At 40.5% G+C, this 21,952-nt stretch overlaps 5 protein-coding genes across 11 annotated transcripts; 1 reads left to right on the top strand and 4 right to left on the bottom strand.

Annotated features, from left to right (window-relative positions):
* Nucleotides 1-847: 847 nt before the first annotated feature.
* Nucleotides 848-3,390, bottom strand: LOC145710959 (uncharacterized). The gene is made up of 5 exons (XM_081788670.1): nucleotides 3,126-3,390; nucleotides 2,742-3,042; nucleotides 2,315-2,639; nucleotides 2,219-2,268; nucleotides 848-2,168 (listed from the first exon to the last, which is right to left on the bottom strand). The coding sequence occupies exons 1-3, from the start codon at nucleotides 3,328-3,330 to the stop codon at nucleotides 2,495-2,497; spliced, it is 651 nt and encodes a 216-aa protein (XP_081644796.1). The 5' UTR covers nucleotides 3,331-3,390; the 3' UTR covers nucleotides 848-2,168; nucleotides 2,219-2,268; nucleotides 2,315-2,494.
* Nucleotides 3,391-3,646: 256 nt separating this feature from the next.
* Nucleotides 3,647-5,720, bottom strand: LOC145707972 (retinal Mueller cells isomerohydrolase-like). Its single transcript, XM_081785575.1, has 5 exons — nucleotides 5,369-5,720; nucleotides 4,771-5,056; nucleotides 4,006-4,730; nucleotides 3,812-3,966; nucleotides 3,647-3,770 (listed from the first exon to the last, which is right to left on the bottom strand). Exons 1-5 carry the CDS (start codon nucleotides 5,681-5,683, stop codon nucleotides 3,653-3,655), a joined length of 1,599 nt encoding a protein of 532 aa, XP_081641701.1. The 5' UTR covers nucleotides 5,684-5,720; the 3' UTR covers nucleotides 3,647-3,652.
* A 630-nt stretch (nucleotides 5,721-6,350) lies between these two features.
* On the bottom strand, nucleotides 6,351-7,783 carry LOC145711665 (solute carrier family 22 member 15-like). Its single transcript, XM_081789353.1, has 6 exons — nucleotides 7,588-7,783; nucleotides 7,252-7,546; nucleotides 6,953-7,211; nucleotides 6,654-6,910; nucleotides 6,482-6,607; nucleotides 6,351-6,439 (listed from the first exon to the last, which is right to left on the bottom strand). The coding sequence occupies exons 1-6, from the start codon at nucleotides 7,693-7,695 to the stop codon at nucleotides 6,351-6,353; spliced, it is 1,134 nt and encodes a 377-aa protein (XP_081645479.1). The 5' UTR covers nucleotides 7,696-7,783.
* A 1,832-nt stretch (nucleotides 7,784-9,615) lies between these two features.
* Nucleotides 9,616-17,104, bottom strand: LOC145710239 (uncharacterized). 7 transcript variants are annotated; one of them, XM_081787961.1, is made up of 9 exons: nucleotides 16,670-17,104; nucleotides 15,263-15,378; nucleotides 12,697-13,017; nucleotides 12,474-12,654; nucleotides 12,357-12,418; nucleotides 11,997-12,083; nucleotides 11,610-11,835; nucleotides 10,733-10,933; nucleotides 9,616-10,404 (listed from the first exon to the last, which is right to left on the bottom strand). In XM_081787961.1, the coding sequence occupies exons 1-9, from the start codon at nucleotides 16,730-16,732 to the stop codon at nucleotides 9,877-9,879; spliced, it is 1,785 nt and encodes a 594-aa protein (XP_081644087.1). In that variant the 5' UTR covers nucleotides 16,733-17,104; the 3' UTR covers nucleotides 9,616-9,876. The 7 variants fall into 7 exon arrangements, with proteins under 7 accessions (XP_081644087.1, XP_081644132.1, XP_081644094.1 ...); XM_081788006.1 differs by having other exon boundaries at nucleotides 9,616-10,269; XM_081787968.1 differs by having other exon boundaries at nucleotides 12,480-12,654.
* Nucleotides 17,105-19,909: 2,805 nt separating this feature from the next.
* LOC145698088 (sialin-like) lies at nucleotides 19,910-21,811 on the top strand. Its single transcript, XM_081775296.1, is given in 8 exon segments — nucleotides 19,910-20,004; nucleotides 20,044-20,269; nucleotides 20,272-20,442; nucleotides 20,486-20,775; nucleotides 20,870-21,012; nucleotides 21,048-21,226; nucleotides 21,267-21,467; nucleotides 21,531-21,811. Coding segments are annotated over 8 exon segments (1,539 nt in total). The 5' UTR covers nucleotides 19,910-19,941; the 3' UTR covers nucleotides 21,797-21,811.
* Nucleotides 21,812-21,952: the final 141 nt, after the last annotated feature.

The raw sequence follows: 21,952 nt of genomic DNA, 5'->3' as shown, positions 1-21,952 counted from the left end.
CCATTTCAAGTCCAAATGGTGGTTTTTCTTCAAGTGCTTGAGGGTGCTTTCGAGAGGGAGGGGGATGAGTTTGGAGACGAGTTCTAGCGGCTTGTCTTCTGTCAGCTCCGGCGCTACAGTCAGCGACACTTCTTTCGTCAGCGCTGCTTTCTCCTTCCCAGTCAAGAACAAGGAATGATTGATGTGCGGAATAAGCGCTAGAACAACCGTCCAGCCAGGCTCAACATCAGTCGCGCAGAAAAGCTGCTTGTTTCCCTCCCCAACGTCGGAAGAATTCGGCTTTGTTTGTCGCCCCGTGAGAATGGTTGTGTCAAGTTTTACATTTGAATTTGCGTCGATTCGGAAAAACTGAGGGCGGTGGAAATCCGTGTTGCTTTTTCGACTGATTGGGTAGAGAACAGTGATTTTTCGGGAGGAGGAGAAATGGTTTGACTTGGAGATATTGATGAATAAAGGAGGGGAGATAAGGGGGATCGAGTCGTTCTGCCAGTTGATTTTTCCAGCGCGAGGACAGCTTATTGTCAAGTAACTCTTCTCTGAAACCGAGTTCAGCGGAACAAAAATACGAAACGCGTTTTCAAGCGTTGTGAAAAAGCTCTTTTCCGGCTCGAGTTTGAAGTAAATCAACGGCGAGAAGAAGGTCGGATGAAGAAGAGGCTTTTCAGCGCCCGATTCATCTTCAAAATCGAACGATTCTTTGTCATCAAGAAGGTTGAAAATTGGAAGCGGGTTGTTGACGATTTCGATCAGGTCGCTGGGCGAATTGCCTTTCTGAAGAAAAATTGAACATTCTTGCGATCGGAGGGAGTTTTTCAATATTCTTCTGAATGTTTCTTTCTCTTCCGAACTCAGCGATTGAATTTTTAGCAAATTTTCATCACAAGAAAATCGGACAAGAGCGCCAAGGTCCGAAATTCTGAACCCGATCGAGACCAATTTCGGCAAAAACTGAACGTCAATGCAGACACGGAAGAGTTTTTAATCGCGATTGGGTCTGGAGAAAATTGATTTACTTCCGAAATTGAGAGGGATGTTTCAGACATGAATTTGCCAATGATCGAGGGAGATAACCCGTTTTGAAGAAGCTTCGCCAGGGTCGATTGGGAAGTGGAATCAACGAGGACTTCTCGTAAACGGCAGCGCTCGTCTGAATTCTTGAGAAACATACTGACTTCGGAAGCGGTAAGAGATTGATCATAAAGAAGCTGGTGGATCGAAGCGATGAGTTTTTCGTCCGCGGAAATGAGCCGATTTAGCGTTTCTTTTGCTTCCATCAGAATGATGGTTTCTTCGGGCGAAATCGAGTTTTTCAGAAGAATATTCACTGCGTAAAGATATCGTGGATCATGAGTTGCTTCGGAAATGTTCAATCCAACGTCCAAAAGTCGAGCCATCGTTTTGCCCGAAATCAAGCTGGAGAGGATGAAATTGAGGTTGGAAAGCAATGAAGGGGTGATGTATTCTTCCTTGATCAAAGTCATAAAATCAAAAAAATTCTCCCTGAACTCGACATTCTCGGTTGATCGTTTCACAGCTGTTTCTGGCAACTTGTTCGAGAAGATTTTCGAAGCCTTCACCAATTTTCTCGCAAGGTCAAATGGGATGATTTTGATGAGTTCCAATGATTTTCGCATTTCTCCCCCAGAATCGACAAGAATTTCGAAAAGCTTAGTCATCAAAGGGCCGCGGAAAAGAACTTCGGTCAGCGCTGGGGTCGATCGAGAATCCAAAGCTGTTGCAAAAGTTTCTTTTCGTAGCGCTAGAATCGCTTGACCGAGGAAAACCGGGTCGTCGATGTTTTTGACTTGCTCGAAGAAGCCTTTTCCAATCATCACTTTCGCCGCCAAAGTCACGTCTTTCGAAAGACATTTAGTTCTTTTCAGCATCTTCTTCGCATACTCCGCCCCGAAATCCTTACTTTTCAGAATTCGATTTAGATGCGACATTCTAGCGCCAGAAGAAACGACATTTGCCAGTTTTCGAAAAGAAACGCCAGAGCTAAAGAGTTTCGCAGAAGCTTTTGACTCCAAATCAGATTTGAGGACTTTTATCATTTCTTCAGTGATGTTGATTTGGTTGACTGGAAGTGGTTTTCGGAGAAAGTTGAGTTTGACCGAGAGTTTTTCTGTTGGAGTAACGGAAGTTTTTTCAGAGAGCTTTAGCTTTTCCTGAAATTTAACTTTTAAAAGAGCGGTGAGTTATCGCTTCTTTACGATACCTGTAGCATTTTTCTCGCCATCTGAATCAACTTCTTCAGCTCGACACCTTCTAATAAAACAAACTCAAAATCTATTTGCTTATTTTTGACATTTACCATCGAGCGCTCTTCTGAGCTGCCAAGGTCGGATGAACTTCTCCAAAATCGACGCTCCCGATCTTCCAGCCCAGCGACGGATGGAACGTAAAACTGGAGGATTTGAGTGGCGATTTGGGGCTTTGAAATGGCAAGTTTCCAGCCCTCAGTTTCTTTGAAGCGATCTCAAGATCAAAAATTCTAGAGTTGGGGTGTTTTATGAGAGGAGATCGGGCCTTTGGAGAGGTCAAAGTCGTCTTGTTGAAGAATGTAATTGATAATGTTCGATCTATGAAGCCGGACAGCAACCAAAAGGGATGATTCTTTTTCGCGCTGGAAATTCGCACTAGAAATTTCAAATTGAGAACAAATCTTGAGAAAAAAGAAAAAAAAATTCAAAAAAAAAATTTTATAAATTTTTTTTTCAAATTCAATGACTTTTACTAACCCAAATCGCTTCAAAAGCCTAACAATATGAAGATGATCCTTCTGCACCGCCACCGCCAAGGGGCTCATTTTCCTCAAGTCGACAATTTCAATCGGCGCTCCATCCTTCAATAAAATCTCCGCGATTTCCTTTCTTCCATAAAACGCGGCTAGGTGAAGAGCAGTCTGTCCCTGGCCATTGATTGCGTCGACTTTAGCGCCGGCGGCGAGAAGAAAGGAAACGACCTCGGGCGAGTTCTGGCGAACGGAAATGTGAAGTGGCGTGTCGCGGGAAAAAGCGTCAACTCGGGCGCGCGCTCCCTCTTGAAAAAAAACTCGTGTAAATAATCAGAAGAAAAGAAGAACACGGGAAAAGCCCTAGAACGCGTCTTCTTGAGCGGCTTACCATTGGAGGAGAGGAAGTGGTGGAAGTGAAAGTTGAGCTTACCAGCGTAACAAGATAGCTCGATGATATTTCCTTCGCAGATGTGCTTTTTTGAGGATTTCGAAAAAAATAAGGACGTAAACGTGTCAATTTCATTTTTGATCGAAAAATCGAAATCCATACGATTCTCTATGACATCTTCTTTTTGTCTCTGCGTCAAAATCATTGTTATCAAATTGTTAAATCATTTCAAAAATGATCAAGAAAGAAGATTGTTGTGTCTAGTGGCAAATGACAAATAAGTGATCGGTGCGTGTGCCCTTGGCAACAAGTGCTCTTGGGCACAAAGGATCTCGTTTTTTGGATAACGACACACACCTCAAGCACTTCGAATTTTATTGCCGCGATTTCCGTATTCCTATTCAAGCTGCCTCTCAATTTCAATTGAATCAGGAAAAATTTCACGATAACTCGTTTTTTTTTCTGGCCTCAATTTTCTACGGTTTTTGAAGAATAAAATTTATTTTGCATTCATTAAAATCGACTTTTCAGTTTTTCGAGGGAACAAAAACGCCATGAAAAGAAAGAGCAATATCAACATCTTCTTTGAAATATATTCTCGCAATTTCTTTGAGATCTTCTGGCTCAAGAATCACCACAAACGCCCTAGAATCCGAAATTATGTTGATGTCTTCACGTAATCAAACCTTTCTCTAGAATCGATTTCGAGAGGGCTCACGATTGAGATTACAACGCCATCAAGCGGATTATTCGATTCAGGTTTTCGTATGAAAAGTGGTTCAGACGGAGAGAATCCACTTTCTCTCCAAACCCAGCGCTCTCCAGTCGATATTTTCGAATGCTGAAAATGAAGATTTTTGTGCGAAAATTTTAGTCTTACATAAATTCGGTCCGCCACGAGATTTCCAATCCCTTGCGACCAGAAATCGTCTTGTTCTTCATTAATTTTCGTCAAATCTACAGCTGGAAAATCCGTCCCTCCAAGCGTATACGCCTGAAATGTCTCCAAATCGTCATCGAAGAGCTTTTCTTCGTTGATTTCTTCTTCCATCATCGAGTTCAAGTTATCCATATTCATCCTGTATCTGACCGGAACGCCGACGGGAATAATTGACCAATATGCGTCAAAAAGATCGGCTCCGGTTTTATTCAGATTTTCGAGAAACAAGTCGTCGATCAATTGACGATTCGGAATTTCGAGCGTGTCGAGGACGATTTCGTTTGATTCCTCATCGACGAATCCCTGTATCGGATGCATTTGCAGGGTCTCTTTGCTTTTGAAAATCTTCGGATACCATTTCATCTGCTTCTTGTCGAAAATTCTGTAGAGCCCTTTGTTGTACTTGTTGAAGGACATCATCTCTATCGGAGGATTTCCATTTCGACAGGATTCAAGAAGCGCGGAGGGCTGAAGCTCTAGACTGGTAAACGGAAGGACGAGAAAGTCATCCGAAGCTTGGACGAAAGAATGAAAGTATCTCATGTTCAGATCTCGTTCATCTTCATTGAAAATATATCCGGAGAAAGAAATGCTCGCTAGAAATTCTTCCGGCGTCGATTTTTCTGACTTCGCTGAGGCCGAAATTTTCAATGCCAAATAAACAACTGAAATGAAATTTTTGCTTGAAATCAAAGAAGAGAATACCTTTTGGTATGAAGCCGAACTTCGGCAACATAATTCCAGTCGCAAAGGTCCAAAAATCACCGTTGCTGTCGATCACTCCATGAGCCAGGACTGTTGAAAGACTCAACCCTTCGGGATACGATGAAGCTTTTCTGATGTCAAGGATGTGTTTCGTTTCTAGAGTTTCGGGATCATTGAGGGTGATGATGGGAGATTCAGTAAATGCAACTATCCATCCGTGAATTGGGTAAACGGAGACTACAGTATTGTCGGTAGGGAAGGATTCGTACAGATGGCGGCACCGTTCCTGAAAATTTATCTGAATTATCAACCTCGAAAAAAAAGAAAATCAGATTATGGCCAATAATTTATGGGGTCCGATTTATCGCTTTGGTATAAAAGGGGCCTTGAAAGATTTTAATTATGAATTTTTTTTACAGTAAAATGAAACAAAAAGTGAAATTTCGCTAATCATAGATCTACGTGTAAAAAGAAGTTTCTGTGAATTATTTTTGCATAATGAGTCTTATCAATCCTCTGCAAGAATAATATTGATAACAGTATCAAATGATCAAATAAATTACCAATAAGCAGAAGTACGGAAAATCAAACGACTTACCATAGAAATATCCTCTGCATGAATCTCCCCGAAATTTTCTGGCTCTGTCCATGTCCCCATTTCCGTCAAAACGATTCTCTCCTCCTCCAGATTTCTCATCGTGTGAGTACTGTTAATCAATCTTCTCTGATAGAAAACACTTCCATTCTCGAATTTGAGCTTTTGAATCATTGCAGAAGGATCGAAAAGGTGCTTGAAAGTGTCATTTCCGTACTCATATCTTCCAGGTCCGTTTCGATAAATTGATCCTTCCAGCCATTCAGGGATGTTTCCCGTGATTTCTGTCAGCTCAATGGGGTCGGGTATCTCGGACATCGATTGGTAAGCTTTTCCGACATCATCTGTCAAAGAAATATCATCATCTGCGCATAAGACGAAAGAAAAAAAGACAAGAAAAATCATTTTCTGGAAGCAAAAATGATCGAAACGGTCAATTTTATAGAAGTCAGAAGGTCAGGAACACGCCATTTTTTGAGGGTCATGAACTCCTCTGAGCTCTGGCCTTGGCATTTGTTCTCAAATGAACTTTGTGTTCCGCAAACTGGAAATGAAACGAAACTTTTCCGCGAAAAAATCATCAGAATTTCATTTTATTAATTGATAAGGACAGAATTTTCATTTTTTATCACTTCAGCGATTTCTTCTCTAGAATCCTTCTTTTTGAAGATCGATTTTTCTTTCAGCAGCGCGTTTGTTTCAGAAACTTTTTCATAAATAATCCTATTTCCGTAGCCGTCTTCTCTTGGAACTGTCGGGAGGAGGAAATAAATAGAGCCAGCGATGGCGGGGAGGAGAAAGAGAACGGCGAGTTGGTATTGCTGGGCGAGAAGGGGGAAGTAGGGGAGAGTCAGCGTTCCGCAGCGGCCGATGATTTGACAGATTCCAGAGCTGATTGAGCGGCAATTTACTTTTGAGGGTTTTCCGACAATCGGGTTATCTTTGACCAAGACGGTCAGTTTTATTGTTAAAAAACATCGTTAAATCAGAATGATCCTCGTAAAGAAACCTTTCCTGGAAAAACATCCGCCATGTCAAAGGTCGCCAGATACGTCAGGACGATCAAAAATAGCCCTAGAATCAGCGTGTCAACACGAAAATTGCAAAATCAGTTACCGAAAAAGCAGCAACAGGAAACCATCAAATCCGTCCTAAAAGTCAAGGCCAAAAGCATCGAGCCAGCGACAAGCAAAAATGAAGAACAAACGATCTTCTTTGTCGACAGTTTTTTATGAAGCGGAACTACGGTAGTTACTGTTACGAAAGCCTGCAATAACCCTCCACTTACTTTGCAATAAGCTTCCGACAGTCGCCATAATTCCGTTGACCGCGGAATTGAAATGAACTGACCCGCTCAAACTTCCAGCGTTCCATAAAAGTCCGTAGTACACGAAATTCGACGTTATCTGGCAAAAACTGAAGATAACAAGGACCAATAAATAGTGTCGATTGGGAGGGACGTCGAATTTTTTGACGATTAATTGATCTTTCGACATGTTTTTTTGGGCGTCGAGGAAGATTTGGCTTTCCGGGATGAAGTAAAGACTGAAAAAATTTTCTAGAGTTACATTTCTTCAGCTGACTTACCAAATAAAATAAACCAAAGAGAAAATAAAATTCAGCAACAGTAGCTCTCTCCAGTCTGGAAAGTAAAAAGCAAACAAGCTTCCTACTATAACCGAAGCATAACTGAAGATCGACCACAGTACAAAGGGCGTAGAAGGCCAAAAGACTGCAGTTTCTTTTCCATAAAGCGGAGTTGTCAAAAGAATCGAAGCGGCAGAAAAGTGGATGAAAAACCGGCAAATGGAGAAGATCACAAAATTATTCGAAAAAATATGCAGCCCTTAATCTTCTTGAAATACTCCTACGGGAAGAGGACTTACCAGTAGCGATAGCGTAGATAGAATTGCTAATCAAAATAGCTCGTTTTCTTCCAAAACTATCGCAAATCCAGCCATTTATCAAAATGCAGCAGAACTCGCCCAAAAGCCCATAAAACAGCAAATTCTTTCCTTTGATTGAATTTTCGCAAACAAGGAGAAATTCTGTCGTCAATGACTCCCATCCTCTTTCTGAGTTCTTTCGGGGGATGAGGATGTTTTCATGATTTTCTGGAACTCCGGTTGATGAAAAATTGAATGTCGGGTCTTTTTCTGAGCAATCATGATCGGGCGTTATCTAAAAATGAAGGAATGGATTTTGAATTTTCGTGATTTTACCTGGCCAAAAATAGGAAATAGGACTGCCAGTGTATAAAGAAGATTTCCAAACTGGCTGAGAAAATGAATCTTCAGTTCTGCCCATTTCTCGCTTTTCGCTTTCCTCATTTTTTTAACTAAAGATTTTCTTCTTTATGATTGATTTTTTTCTTATGCGAAATTGAATTCTCCTCTGATTTTGGAGCATTGATGGTCAGGGCCGCCCTCAAAATGGTAAGTAACATCAATAATTATCAGAATTGATTGTCTTTCTTTTTTGTCGCTTTCAGACACAATAGCATGCGGTTTCAAATGTTTTTATCTTTACTTTTACGATGCGGTTGAAAATGGCCAGATTTGCAGTTTACCTAAGACCATCGATTCTGATTTTGACTTTATGACTTTCAGCTGGGTTAGCACTACAGAATCGCCGATTCGGCAATTTTTTCTTGAAAATTTTAAAGGCCGTTTTTTGACTTAAATTTTCAGTCAAAGGCGTCAAATCGAACTCGAAAAAAATTAATCAATAAATTTTTCTCTCGTTTACTTACGAAAAAAGCTCTTTATCTCCAGTCGAAAGAACAAGAACAAGAAAAATCCAAAGAAGAAGAGCGCGGAATCGATCAGTGAATCATGTGCAGAAGGCGCTACATGAGATTCTTCATGTTCCAAAACACTTGTCCCAAGGGATGTTTTTTTTAATTCTACTGAACTCTTCTTTCATGACGTTTACACGCGAACATATACCATCAGAAGAAGTGAGTAAGGGTGTTGTAAAGCAGACCTTTCAGTAGACAGAAAGTGGCAGCTTCCGGATTATCGGGAATCGTTGATGTTGACAGGTTTCCCAGAGAACACTTCGACGACACGATACACGCCGTCAAGCATTACAAATGGTGTTGGCGATGACACGGTAAACTCGACTCTGTGTCATTGGAAGTCCCGTTTCCTTGGAAAAGAGCGTGAATTGGAAAAGTGTTTGATGCTTGTTTGGACCAATAAAAATGAAAAAACCAGGTCCTGCGACAAAGATTGTGTGGAGTCCACACTGTGGACTTAAATTATTTTCTGATCGGTAAAAATCTTGAAAGTTAGGCTGTGATAATTCTTATCATTAGCAAAGTAACAGGCGGAGGGAGCCAATTTTGAAAAGTCTTTTCAAAAAAAAATCAAAATCTATCGTATCTTATAATTATACGGCTGGCGGGACAAAACCCTGACACCCCCTGCGAGCCGAGATACTACACCTCGCTACCAGCCCGATACAAATCGCCGAAGGAAAGTGCTTGAATCTTATAACAATATCCTCTATCTTCTACGGAATAAAATTATTCCGATTAGCTTTGCTTTTTATTTGTAGATCTTTAATCGTGACCAATAAACTTTATTTGTATTAACTCAACCCAGGTAATAAACAATGCATTCTTACTAGTTATTTTACTTATTTTATTTCTCTCTCTGCCATATCTTCGAATAAATAAGACAAATTCAAGTATTGAACTTCAGTTTTACTCAAAGAGACATTTTTCATGGAAGCGTCACCTGGCTTTTTTCTGACTCGACAAAGGCACAACCTGTCACTTTAGTGTGCTCTAGCGCTCTTTTCTGAGAGTATAAAACCTCTCAGCCTTGTGTGAAAATCATTCAAACTCACAAACCCTCAAGTTTCTAACAAAAAAATCAAATGAACATGAATTTGATCAGCCTGATCCTCTGCCTCCTCACAACTGTTGTCTGTGGCTCTAGAATGCGAAACCTCCGACATCAACGATACATCCAGCGGATGATGGATGAACGATCAAGATCCGCCAACCCAGAGGTTCACCAAATCGCCTCAACCATCGACAGACTTTTGGAGACGAAAAGACTGATGGCTTACTACCATCTTTTCAGCAAAAACCTCCCCGTCGACGACTAAAAATCCACTATTTTCTTCCTTGATTTCAAACATTTTTTTATGTTGACTTTTCCCTTCTCTTTGAACAAAGGCTTTGTTGATCCCGAAATTTTCCTCAATAAAAAAAACGAAAAAAATCAGTATTTTTTATGTTTATTAAATACATTTTTTTGGCAATTCAAAAATTGAAATTTTAAAGATTCAAAGATGGCAGATTAGGTTATTTTACTTCCGCTTCAATTCGCTTATTTGTACAGTGAAGTTATTGTGAATAAGGAGATACTTTACAAAAACAGTGGATTTCAAATCACTAATGAATCAATTATTTATAAATTTTTTTCCTTTCAGGCAGTTCATAGGTCGACTGCGGGCATTTTGCGGGCAGATTTGCGAGTTTCTAGAGCTGCTATTTCTTACGCTTCGTCGTTTTCGTTCGAAATCGGGCTGTGATTCGTCACTTGATTGGAGCTTGGAGTCTGATGGTTTTCGCTTTCCATCGGCTGGGAGGGCGATTCCGGGGCGAATTGGACCTGGCCTGAGGGCTGTGACTGGTCGATCGGGTCGGATTGCGAGCTGCTCGCGGGAATTTCTTGCGCGGGCAAGTACTGTTGTTCTTGTTGGTTGGACTGTTGCTGCTCAGCCCGCTGCTGCTGCTGCTGTTGCTGCTGATTGGTCGGATGGTTCTGCTCCTGAGCGCCACCAGCGTTCGACTGATTCTGCTGGCCCGGGGTAGAGTTTTGCTGATTTGGACCATCGGTGCGCTGGAGCTCGATCGTTTGCGGCTCGATGTAGGTGATGTTTCCGTCCTTTGAATTCTGAGTGTTAGAATTTTGGACAGAATGAGGAGCGCTTTGAATCTGGCCAGATTGAGCAGTGGAAACAGGTGCTTGAGTCAATGTGGCTGGCATTATGTGGCCAGTCGGGGTGAAGTATTCACCGTTCTGAATCGGACAAATCAAGAGTTGAACAACACGCCGGTTTTGTTTTAACGAAAACAAAATGGCACAATTTTGAGAAACAAGTGGATGAAAAAATGGCAAAAGTTCAAGCTTTTTTCTTTTCACCACACATACTAGACTTCATTTTTTCGGGGGAAAAAGCCCGCCATTTACGTTTTTACTTCTATTTGCTTTTTTTTTTCTATCGGCCTTGAGGCGAGTGCGCGCCAAATCATGAGCGGGTGTAGCCCCGGGTTAAAAATTAATCGTTTCAAAAAGTGTCATTTTGTGCGTTTTTATGTTGAAAGGGAAAATGAGTAGGGAATCTTACCATTGTCATGGCGCCAGTGGACATGAGGGAGTTGATGGAAAAGGGATGGTGAGGGTGGTAGTTCGGGTCGGAAGTGTTGATCAGGAACTGGGGTTGATAAGCGTGGACGTATTGAGCGTGGCCGTCTGGAATCGCGCCTTCGGGAGCCCATTGGACGATCACTTGTTGTCCTTCTTGGCCGTTCGGGTCGATGAGATTGAGCTGAAAATGATGATCAAGTTTTTGAAATCAAGGAAGAGTGCTTCCACCAAAATACAGTTTATTATGGAATTTTTGGACATCAAATTTTTGGACATTTTTTCAATTTTAAGGGGTTTTCTTGGGAAACTTTTTAAAAATGCTTGTATCAAATTTTTGGACATTTTCTGCGCCAAAATTTTTATTCTACAATGAAAAAACAGTTATATCATAAAATTTGACATTTATTTTTATTTAAAATTTTACTTTCTCTTTCAGAAAGATAGAATTAAAGGTTTATCTCGTTCCCAAAGAATATTTGTGTCTTTGGAAGAAGGAGGAAAAAGAGGATGATCGATTTTTTCCTCAAAAAAAATTTTTTAAGCGATTCGGCTGGGACATTTTTTTTGGGAGCGTGTATCGAATTTTTGGACATTTTTGAGAAAATCATGGGACAAAAAATGTCCAAAAATTCCATAATTAACTGTAATTCGATTACAAAGCTAAAATTTAGGCAAGGGCTGTCCACCTATGTTGAAACCTGAGTCAGGGTCCTCAAAGAGCTTCTACAGGAACCTGAGTCAGGTTTCTACACAGGTAAAAATCAAACTAACAGATGCATTGTTTTCAAAATCTACCACCGAAATCGTACCTTCACCATTCTTTGGTCTCCCAAAGATCATGCTGAAAAGGTACTTACCGGGACCAAGTGACTTACCGGGACACCATTGGCATCGTGATAAATCGCCCTTCCATCGCTAGGCAAGACTTCAATCGGCTGGCCAGGTTGGGGCGCGCTCCCTTGGCTCACTACTTGCTGGATCGATTGGTTCGGCTCTGGTTTTATCTGCGGCTGGGAAGAAGTGACGATCGAGGACTGCGAAACGATCGGGACGAGTTGGATGCCGCCGGGGGACTGATGATGACTGAAAAAATATTAAACTCTCAAATATGGACACAGACTCAATATTATGTTTAGGATAACAAAGAAAAGAAAAAATCAAACGATCAGAAGGGAAAAGAATCAACAATGAGGAGAAAATCAAAATTTCAACTAGCGGGTTCTAAGAGTTCTAGAGGTACTAACTGGCTGGTCGTCGCGTAGACCGTCTCGTACTCGACATGCTTGTCCACAGGGGAGCCGACTGAGACGCGCGGGGGCTCATTTTGATAACTAAAGAAAAAATTGTTTAAAGAAAGTGGAAAGAAATTGGGCGATGAAAGAAGCTTTCATTAAAAAAGAGGCTCAAAACCTGTGTTGAAAACCTGAGTCAGGGTGTCTTTATCGCATTGGTAAAGAGCATACCCTGACTCAGGTTTTCAACACAGGTTTTTTGAGTCATGATTGAGGATTTAAAGCTAGATGAGTTACTTTTACTGTTGAATTATTGGCTTGAAAATTGCATGCTTTACAATGTAAAGTTTACATCCGAATAAATTGACTCACCTCTTTTCGGTCTGCTCATACTCCGTATTTTCCTGCTTCAGATCCACTCCAGGTTCGTTTGTCTAAAAAGAAAGGTTAAAAATCATGCCCCTTTGAAAATTAAAATTGCAGCCATACCTTTACCTTATTTGGGCATTTGAACCGTTTTTGTCTTCTCAAGTAGCAGCCATTCTCGAACATGTTTCCAGCATCGTCGTGGAGCGCCCAGTAACTGCCCTTTCCTGGTTTGTCGGGGGAGCGGGGGACTTTGACGAAGCAGTCGTTGAAGGACAGACTGTGGCGGATTGAGTTTTGCCATCTAGAAAAAAAAATCAGCTTTTTTCAATGAAAAGAACTTTACCTTTGTTGATTCTGTCTGTAATAAGGGAACAGTTCCATGATCCAGTTGTAAATCTCCGACAACGTCATCATCTTCTGCGGCGACTGCTGAATCGCCATCGTGATGAGCGAAATGTAACTGTATGGCGGTTTTGCTTGGGAAACTCGATCTCGCTGCTGAATTCCAGCCGGTGTGGCTGGCCCGCCGCTGGAGCCCTGGGAGAAGCCGCCGATCGACATCGTTCCGTTGTGAGAAGGAGACTCGAATTGAGGTGGCTGGATCATCGCTGTCGAGCGCATTTGACCAGGGGTGGAGACGTAGACCGTTCCGCTGTGCGCCTCGCTGAAAAAAGGGATGAAGAGAGTTTTCTAGTGGTCAACAATTGTCCGAAGATTGCTGATAGAACTTCGGATAACGAGTCGAAGATTGTCAATTTTCCGAGGAAACGCACTTGGCCAATCAGAAGCCGTCACGTGCTCGAATAGAAAATTGACAATCTTGGACTCCGTTTCGAAAGTTTCATCGACAATCTTTGCCAAAAATATTGAATTCTTTACGCCTTTATTTTGAAGTCATCAATTCTCTAGAACTTCTGCTTTTTAATTTTCTCTAGAACGAACCTTGAACCTCTTGAACCCCTTCTCTTCAATTCTCTAACTCTTGTATAAGGACCATTGATCCCGTAAATCAAATGAACAATTTTCATGATCAAAAGATTTTCGTTAAATAAAAAGGAAAAAGCAAATTTACTTTTAAAAAAATAGACAAATATCCGCGGAGAAAATAAATACCTCCGAGCGCAGGGACAAAGCTCGACTCAAATCGGCCAACTGGCTCAAAACATCGAGACATCAAGTTTTATAATTTCATTTCATAAACCGGCTTTCTTGAAAATTTAGGAGTCTAGAAAGTTCTTCATTTTACAAAAAATATGCACTTTTGAAGCACTAGAAAATCCATTGTAGATGTTGATTTTCTAGATAAGTATAAAAGCGCCACAAATATGGGCGCTTCTTTTTGTTTCTAACATGGGCGACCCTTTGTTACTCGATAAAACGCTGGCACTTTTGAGTTAGTTACTCAATAAAACGATGGCGCAGCAAAAAAAAAAAATTTAATCGGTAAAACGATGGCACCCTTGTTAATCGAGGCGCGGGGCTCGCTGGATTGACGTCATCGGAGGACTCTCTTGCTTGAAGATAAATGAGTGGAAGACATGCCATACCGATGAAAGTAAAGAATTGCCCGGGAATTTTTAAATTAAGGGATTTCCGGGATACATCTCATTTTTGTCGAGTAAATAATGAGATTGACGCTTGTTTTGGAAATTACTAAAAATCGAGCTTTTTTCATATAAAATTAGTTTTTAGAAAGCCAAAAAGCCGGGAATTTGAACACAAGAAAATACTCACTAGCCCAGGGCCCCAGGCTGGGGAGATGAAGCTCTTGGGCTGAGTTGAAAGTTTAGCAGTCGCTCAGCTCAGATGAATTATAAATTACGTTGCGAATCTAGACTATTGTCAATAGTCTATTGAAGCCTGTTTCCTGACCTTATTACACAGGAATCTGTCTCAACTCAGGCCCTGAGCAGGAAAAACAGGCCTGTCTTTAGTCAGGGACAGGACAGAAACAGGGTTCCGAGATTTTAATCCCAATTTTGGAGAGGTACACAAGACAGGGCCAAAAAACATCCCTTTTTTCTCAGGTACACAGGACAGTGTCCCAAAAACAGGAAACAGGTCCTGTCTAAGGCTTTTAGACGGGTCAGGATGCCGAGCCAAGAGCTCACGTCAGTGATTGCTGAAATGTCCTGCTCAGCTCAGCTCAATTCAATATTTTTCTGAGAGAACCAGCTCAGCTCCCATGTGAGAAAATGTAACAATAAACCCTTGTTAATGTGGGTCTACTGACAAGTAAGTATAGCTGAGTGGTTAGTGATCACCTTAGTGAGTGGCGGGCGCGAGCTCGATACCTCTTTCCTAACATTTTTTTCAGCATGAGTCCTCCGATGACGTCATGCAAGAGAGCCCCGCGCCTCGATTAACAAGGGTGCCATCGTTTTACCGATTAAATTTTTTTTCGCCGCGCCATCGTTTTACCGATTAACAGAGGGCCGCCCGCCACAGTTTTATTGAGTAACTAGTTAAAAATCGCCAGCGTTTTATCGAGTAACAAAGGGTCGCCCATGTTATACGTTTTCTTACATTGTAAGTTCGACAAATAATTTTCAAGATCATTAATTTGTTCCTCCATGAATAAAACCGATATTTTAATGTTTCTAAAAGAAAACCACTAGAAAAATATCTCGGCAACCTGAGTAGAAAGCCTGAGCTAGGTTCTTAAAGGCTAAATGAAAAGCTGCGTAGCGGCTCTTCTCAACTCGAAGCCGCTAAGCGGCTTCGCATCATAACTTGTTTAATAGTTTATTAAAAAAGTCGCGAAGCCGCTTCGCGGCTTCGATTTCATAAACCCGCTACGCGGCTTTTCATTTTTGCAATTAAAAACCTGACTCTGGATTTCTACACCGGCTGTCGATCCCAGTCCTCCTACCTTTTACACACTTGGACACTGGTACATTGAAACTAACCTGGTAGGCTGAGCATAGCCGGTATGCCCAGTATGTCCGACATAGGTCCCCGGCGAACCTCCATTGCCACTTGGACTTCCATTGTACGGATGATATCGCGGCTGCAGAGTGTTCATCTGAAAAAGAAGCATCAAATCAAGCAGCGCTAGAACAATATTGACCCGGGCTGATAACATTTGTCCAGCATAAATTTAACTAACCGATTTATACAAATGAAGAAAGAGAGTCAATTTGAAATATCGACGACTTTTCGTTTGACAAATAAAAACACGCTTTTTCTATATATCTAAGGGCCTGCCCGCCTCGGGGGCAGTTCTAGCCCGCCCTGGGGGGAAAGAAGAATATTTACCTTTTGAGTTGTATTTATTAAATAAGTATTTTAACTCTCTCTCTGTATATATTTGGCGCTTCTAAATAGAATCGATGACGAATGATTATTTTACGAAAGAGAGAGAACGAAAAACTCTCGCCTCAGGGCAGGTTAATCTTTAACCTCTTTGAAAGAGGAATCTTAGGAAATAACCGCCGCCAGGGAGGGCACTAGCCTCGGGGCCAGTGAGTCAAAAAAACGCGGCTTGTTCTGTATTTGAGCAGCAACATGTTACGAATCCGCTTTATATTTGCAAAGCGCAAATATCGGGCAACGGTCTCGGGCTCATTTGACAGTTTAATTTCGACTCAAAGGGCCGCTATTTCACTCGTAAATTGAGTGCAGTCTCTTTCTTGAAGTACAGTCCTCTGGAATTCTCGCTAGAAATGAGTGTTTCTTCACGAGAAATCTTTTTGAGATCATTTTTGTTGATTTCTTGATCATAAACCATCATTAACAACAATTAGCATTTTTAGATTGCTGGTATTTCTTATTTTAAAAATCAATCATTCAATATTTTTCGTTTATTTTTTCAATTTTTCGTAATTATTTTTTAATTTGATAATTCAATAATTCTAATTTATTAATTTTAAAATAATTTTAATAATTATATAGATTTTTTTATAATTAATTTTAAGAAAAAGGAGCGAACTCGGTATAAAATAAGCGAGTTAAAATTTTCCCTCTATTATTTTATTGATATTTATAATTCATGAAAGTAAGCCATAATCGGAAAACTCGCTTGTTTACTTATTTTATATCGAATATTGCTTTTTTTCTTATAAATTTGATGAATTTTCTTGACATAAGCGGTCGGTTGATTTTCAAATCCGCCCGATTTGCAGAAACCTTAAACTTGGTTTCAGCTCGATTGGGCAGTTATTTTATTGTTTTGGAGAAATTCGAATTTAAATTCGAAGTTTTTAATTCAGCGTTCTCACGAATCAATGAGTCATGATCATCCTGCTCCACTTCACTATCAAAAATACTATACAAATAAAAACTAACTCTCATCAAAAAATCTCGATCTCTCTTACCGGTTTTCGATAATCTCTTAGGGCGAGTTTTGGCTTTGCGTCTGGACACGACAATGTGCCCATTCTTCCTTGCCCTTTTTTCCGATTTCCTGTTCTCCACTGTGTCCTGCGGCCGCAATTCTTAATTCTCCAACTTTTTCAAAATGCTCGTTTTTTGTGATTTACAAAAAAAAATCTTCCTTTCGAAAATCTTCTTATGCGATTTTACTTCCGCCAAGTCGACTCATTCGTTTTCACTTTGCCGTGACGCTCTGTCTGTTTTTCACTCTGTTTTCAAAAAACTGGTCCTTCTTGTTTTCTGCTCTGAGCCGCCTGCTTGTGATTTTAGCCGCTTTCTCTTAAGTTGAACCGTAGAATGGATGTAAAGGCGTACTTCTTCAAACAAATCGCTTTTCAAAAGACTCCGCCAGGTTTTCGGCGGCCAAGGTTTCATACTGTACTTCTTCTTTTTGAAGTTTCCTAACAAATGTTCATTTTTATTAATTTTTTTAAAAAGACACCCTTAAATTTTCTTAGAGGGGTTATCGTTGGAGTCCATGATTCAAGCCATCCAATATCTCTAGAATCTGTGCTAGTGGTAAGGGTTAAGGACTGGGAACTCTGAACGGGGGTCCGGGGCGGGGGGCGAAGCCCACTGGTTTAGGTCTTGTTAGGGGCAGCTCGGTAGTAGGGGGTTAACATTCGAGCTGCCCCTAACCCTAAACTTAACCCCCACATAAGGGTTAGGGTTAGGGACCCCGTTAAGAGTTTCAAATCTCTTCTCAAACCATTTGCCCAGATTCTAGAGATATTGAGCTAAGTTACCGTCTTGGCTCAGATAATCTTAAAATAAGAATTTTACCTGATAAGTTTTAGTACTCCTCTATGTCTCCAGAAAAATTCAGCGCGCGCGAATTTTTCTCCCGCTCTTGAAAAACGCATGTTGAAAAAAAGAAGGAGCTCTTGGTTCTCGGCGATTTGAGACGTCTTCGCCTTGCTTGGGATTAAAATAAAGTTGATCATGGATAATAGAACCATGGTTAAACGACGATGGGCAAATGTTTATGCTAGAGAAATATTTGAATTTTCTTCAGAAAATAACCCATTCGTGACTTTTCTTCCTTTCATCAGCTAAGTTGTTTGACTTGTGCACCCTTAATCCGACACGCTAGATCTGTGAGACGAGCGAGTTTGAATCGTTTTCTTGCCACTTCAATTTTCTTGAAAGAAATTGGCGGTTTGGGGGCTTAGAAATAAGATTTTTGAAGCCGCGAGCGGCTATTTGAATTTAACCACTACTATGAATCATAGTCTATGATTGATTCGAAACCTTTTTTTTGATAGTTTGAAAATAACTATCTTGAAATCGCAAACTTCTTAGAAGCAAAAATTCGCGGCGACTTTTGACAGCTGAGATTGACATTCTATTTGCACTGGTCAAAAGGGCCTTTCCCTGGCTCCTCCTCGGCTCTTACTTTCGAACGCTCCTCGAGATAAGTCGGATGTTTGCGCGCAAAGGTACCGCTCAAATATCGCGTGTCCGGGGTCGCCTGGATTTCGGGAAAGTGAAACTGGACCATCTGAGGCAATAAATGTCCATCAAAATTTGTTCTAGAGTGGTAACCGAGCCACTTGAGGATTTTTAATCTATTTTTTCGGAAAGACAATTTGCCCGACCGGATGAATTCAATCTTTCATTTTGGTAATTCCATTCTTCCGAATGTTTGCTCGGGAAACTGCGCGTTCTTTTCATATGTTTTTCAATGCCTGTTTTCGAGTTAACGACCTTTTGAACGTCATTATTATACGATATTACAAAAGCTTTATCAAAGACCTTAAAGTGGTGCATATTTTTTGCATCATAACAGTCAATTAATAATTTTAGAAATTTCTTTAATATTAAATTAATGAATAAATAAATTGTAATCGTTTAATAAGTCAAGTTATTAGCAAATCGAAAGAATCATTTTCTACCAACAGGAAGTGGCTTTTTTACAGAGAAAATGATCACACCAACAATCATTTTATCAGTAAGGCTTTTTTTATTTTCAACAAAAAAAAATCATCTTTTAGATTTTATTTTTGATCATATTTCAAGTTTATGCTGTATTTGGACTTATACCAACCCATCTTTCAAGAAACGAGAAACTAAAGAACAACAATTATTTTACACGAGTGAAAGCAGCCGGATTTATCAACTCACTCTTTATGGCTCTTAGTAAGCAGGATTTCTTTAAATTAAATATTTAAAAAAATCTTAGTTGTCTCTTTTCTTTCTTTATACACTTTGATATTCGATGAAGAACTTATGGAGGACCCGGTTCGTGGAAGCTCACAGATTTCAACGTTTATCTTTGCATTGGCATTTGGCTTTTTTGCATTTGAAATCGGCGTTATTTCTCTCAATTTAATCGGATATTATTTTTTTGACGATTTTACCGCCACGAAACTGGTTGAAAAAAACAAATTCTACGAATATTTGATCGATGAAACTATTCAGCCAAGTTTTGAAATCCTCCCTTTGCTGAAAGTCTGTCTCTGCAAGTAATATTTCAATCATATTCTTTAGACTAATTGTTTTAAGAGAATTTAAAGAAAAACCGCAGACGCAGTGGCAAACTTTTGGGCATCATGTGATCGGACTTGTATGCTTCTTTGTTGCTCTTCAATGGGGCATGTTTTCTTACTTTATAAATTATCGACTGACTGCTGAGATTTCAAACATTTTTCTGAATCTCATTTTTCTTTCTAAAATTTCTCCTTCATTCTCATCGAGAGCTAATGATGCAATAGGCATGAGGTAAATCAAGGGGGTCCCCGGGAAATTTAAGGGGGTAAGGGCCCCTAATTCTGCCGGAAAAGCTGGATTAACATCTGTTCAGTTTTGTAGTGGTTTTCATCTCCAGCCGAATTTTTACAATGCCTCATTATTGGACGACTCTTCTACCAGTTATTTTCAATGATGATGGCAAAATCCCACTTTTCTTCAAAACTGGATCTCTTCTCGTCAGTCTCCTACTCGATTATCTGAACATAAACTGGGGAATTCTGATTATCGAGAAAGCTGTTCAAATTTTCAGAGAAAAATGAAAGGATGAATAAAATATCAACCCCTGATTTTGAGTTTTTTTTTTAATAAAATCATATAAGTTCGTGTCGAGAAATCACGTGGATAATCATTTCAGACCACTTTTGCTGAGGCAGGAAAACAAAAACTTGTGAAAGAATCACAAATGTTTCTCATCTCCTTGACCCAAAAAATAAACTCCACAGAAAAAGTTGTAAAAATTATTATGACAGAGAATTCAGAAGATGAAATAAAATTCGATGAGAAATCTTTTGATCCGCCAATTTGGGTAAGTAAAATTTAGAGAATAAACTCATTTTGGCTCTAGAAATTGAAGCGGTATCAAAATGCCCTGCTCGTTTTTTGGGGATTTGCGGCTGTTTACGCGCTCCGGGTTAACCTATCCGTCGCTATTGTACAAATGGTGCCGCCGGTTAAGAATTCAACCAAAGGAGAATGCGCGAATTCCTCTTTTACGACTCCTCAAGTTTCCTATTCAAAACCAAACGATCCGACTTACGATTGGACTCCCGAACAGCAAGGGATTATTCTTGGGACCTTTTTTATGGGTACATCACTACGCAAATCCTTGGCGGATACCTAGCCGATCGTTTCGGAGCGAAATTATTGCTCGGATTGGGGATTGCTTGTACAGCATTTTTCACGATAATAACAAGGCAAATGGCTGATGCTGGTTTTGCAGCGATGATAGGAAGAGTTTAAGCTGGTTTTTTTTTCTTTTTTCGAGGACAAAAATTAACTCTTAAAAGCCCTCCGGGTGATAGAAGGAATCGGCGAAGGAGTAACTTTTCCCGCCGCCGCAAGTTTTTGGGGAAAATGGGCTCCACCAAATGAGCGCGCTCGACTTGCTGGTTTTTCATTTTCTGGTGCTCAGTTTGGTACGATCATTTCGATGCCGCTCTCTGGCTGGCTTTGTCAGACGGTGGGCTGGTCGGCGATGTTTTATATTTTTGGGTCGATCAGTTTGGTTTGGGTGGCGCTTTGGTTCTGGTTTGCTGCGAATTCACCGGAAGAGAGTAAGACTATTGATCCAAGGAAGGTTTTCTAGAGCTTCTTTACAAAATTCAAGACGACTAAAAATCATTCTAGAGCTTTCTTCTCCTCTTAAAAATCGAGAAAACTGAAAAAGAGAGCGAGAATTTATTGTCTCACAGATTCCGCCACCGAAAGAAAATCATTCTGTTCCCTGGAAAAATATCTTCTGCTCACTCCCTTTTTGGGGAATCTTAATGACGCACACTTGCTACAACTGGACTTTCTACGCCTTTTTGACCTGGTAAAATATCAGTTGTTGTGTCTCAACGAGTTTAGTCTTCCGAAATATCTGAACAACGTCCACGGATTCGACATTTCTTCCGCCGGAATCATCGGAGCCCTGCCCTACATCTGCATGTTTCTTTGCATCATCGCTCAGGGCAATCTGTCTGACAGACTTCTTGAAAAGAAAATGCTCTCTAGAACTGCTGTTCGACGAATTTTCAATTCTATCGGTAAGTCATTCTCCTCTTTGTCTGCGAAACCTGCTCTTAGGGACGATTTTGCCAGCGATAGTGCTGCCATTTATAACCGTTTTGAGATGCAACAAGGATGGAGTTGTGGCGCTTATTTGCTTGTCAGTTGGACTCTGTGGCTTCGTCTTCTCGGGGTACAATACTCCTAATCATGCGGATCTGTCGCCAAGGTTTTCCGGTGCGACTTTTGGGATAACCAATACTTTGGGAACCATTCCAGGCATGGGTTAAAATGGGTTTCTCACTTTTTTTCAACCAGAAAGCAGATTTAAACTCAGAAAAGGCTTTCTAGCGCCGCAAGTGGTCTTGATGATAACCGGTGATAATTCTACTTCTGTCGATGCTTGGTCCCCTGTTTGGTATATTTCGATGGCGATCAATCTTTTTGGCGCTATTTGCTACATGCTCACTGCTTCTGGGAATCTGCAGCCTTGGGATTCGGGAGCGATGCTTTTGAAAGACCAGTGGAAATTCGAAAAAGCGCAGTTTTGCTTCAGAACAGAAGAAGATCGAGAAGAAATTCTTGAAAATCCAAATTTTGTTGAATAAATTTTCTGTAAAAAAAACGAGTTTGGAGGCGTGTTCGATTTGTAAATAGCCGCCGTCTATAAATCAAAGATTATACAAAGAGGAATCTTCTCTCTGTTCCAATTTTTCCGTCAGAATTGATTTGATATGAGAGAGAAAATCGGAATTCTAGAGGAA

The sequence above is a fragment of the Oikopleura dioica genome, chromosome 1, assembly GCF_907165135.1.
Source record: "Oikopleura dioica chromosome 1, OKI2018_I68_1.0, whole genome shotgun sequence".
NCBI classification, from domain to species: Eukaryota; Metazoa; Chordata; class Appendicularia; order Copelata; family Oikopleuridae; genus Oikopleura; species Oikopleura dioica.
This window is presented reverse-complemented; position numbering and strand designations above follow the sequence as displayed.

What these genes read in the sequence shown, in the direction of transcription:
- LOC145710959 (XM_081788670.1), bottom strand. Translation starts at nt 3,330, where the DNA reads ATGATTTTGACGCAGAGACAAAAAGAAGATGTCATAGAGAATCGTATG. An exon ending in CCACTTCCTCTCCTCCAATG is followed by an intron (nt 3,043 to 3,125) that starts GTAAGCCGCTCA and finishes TTTTTTTTCAAG; the next exon opens with AGGGAGCGCGCGCCCGAGTT. An exon ending in AGGCTTTTGAAGCGATTTGG is followed by an intron (nt 2,640 to 2,741) that starts GTTAGTAAAAGT and finishes TGAAATTTCTAG; the next exon opens with TGCGAATTTCCAGCGCGAAA.
- LOC145707972 (XM_081785575.1), bottom strand. Translation starts at nt 5,683, where the DNA reads ATGTCCGAGATACCCGACCCCATTGAGCTGACAGAAATCACGGGAAAC. An exon ending in ATGCAGAGGATATTTCTATG is followed by an intron (nt 5,057 to 5,368) that starts GTAAGTCGTTTG and finishes ATAAATTTTCAG; the next exon opens with GAACGGTGCCGCCATCTGTA. An exon ending in TCGTGGCGGACCGAATTTAT is followed by an intron (nt 3,967 to 4,005) that starts GTAAGACTAAAA and finishes CTTCATTTTCAG; the next exon opens with CATTCGAAAATATCGACTGG.
- LOC145711665 (XM_081789353.1), bottom strand. Translation starts at nt 7,695, where the DNA reads ATGAGGAAAGCGAAAAGCGAGAAATGGGCAGAACTGAAGATTCATTTT. An exon ending in TATTTCCTATTTTTGGCCAG is followed by an intron (nt 7,547 to 7,587) that starts GTAAAATCACGA and finishes CTTCATTTTTAG; the next exon opens with ATAACGCCCGATCATGATTG. An exon ending in TATCTACGCTATCGCTACTG is followed by an intron (nt 7,212 to 7,251) that starts GTAAGTCCTCTT and finishes AAGAAGATTAAG; the next exon opens with GGCTGCATATTTTTTCGAAT.
- LOC145710239 (XM_081787961.1), bottom strand. Translation starts at nt 16,732, where the DNA reads ATGGGCACATTGTCGTGTCCAGACGCAAAGCCAAAACTCGCCCTAAGA. An exon ending in TAAGAGATTATCGAAAACCG is followed by an intron (nt 15,379 to 16,669) that starts GTAAGAGAGATC and finishes CTTCTTTTTCAG; the next exon opens with ATGAACACTCTGCAGCCGCG. An exon ending in AATGCCCAAATAAGGTAAAG is followed by an intron (nt 12,419 to 12,473) that starts GTATGGCTGCAA and finishes CTTTCTTTTTAG; the next exon opens with ACAAACGAACCTGGAGTGGA.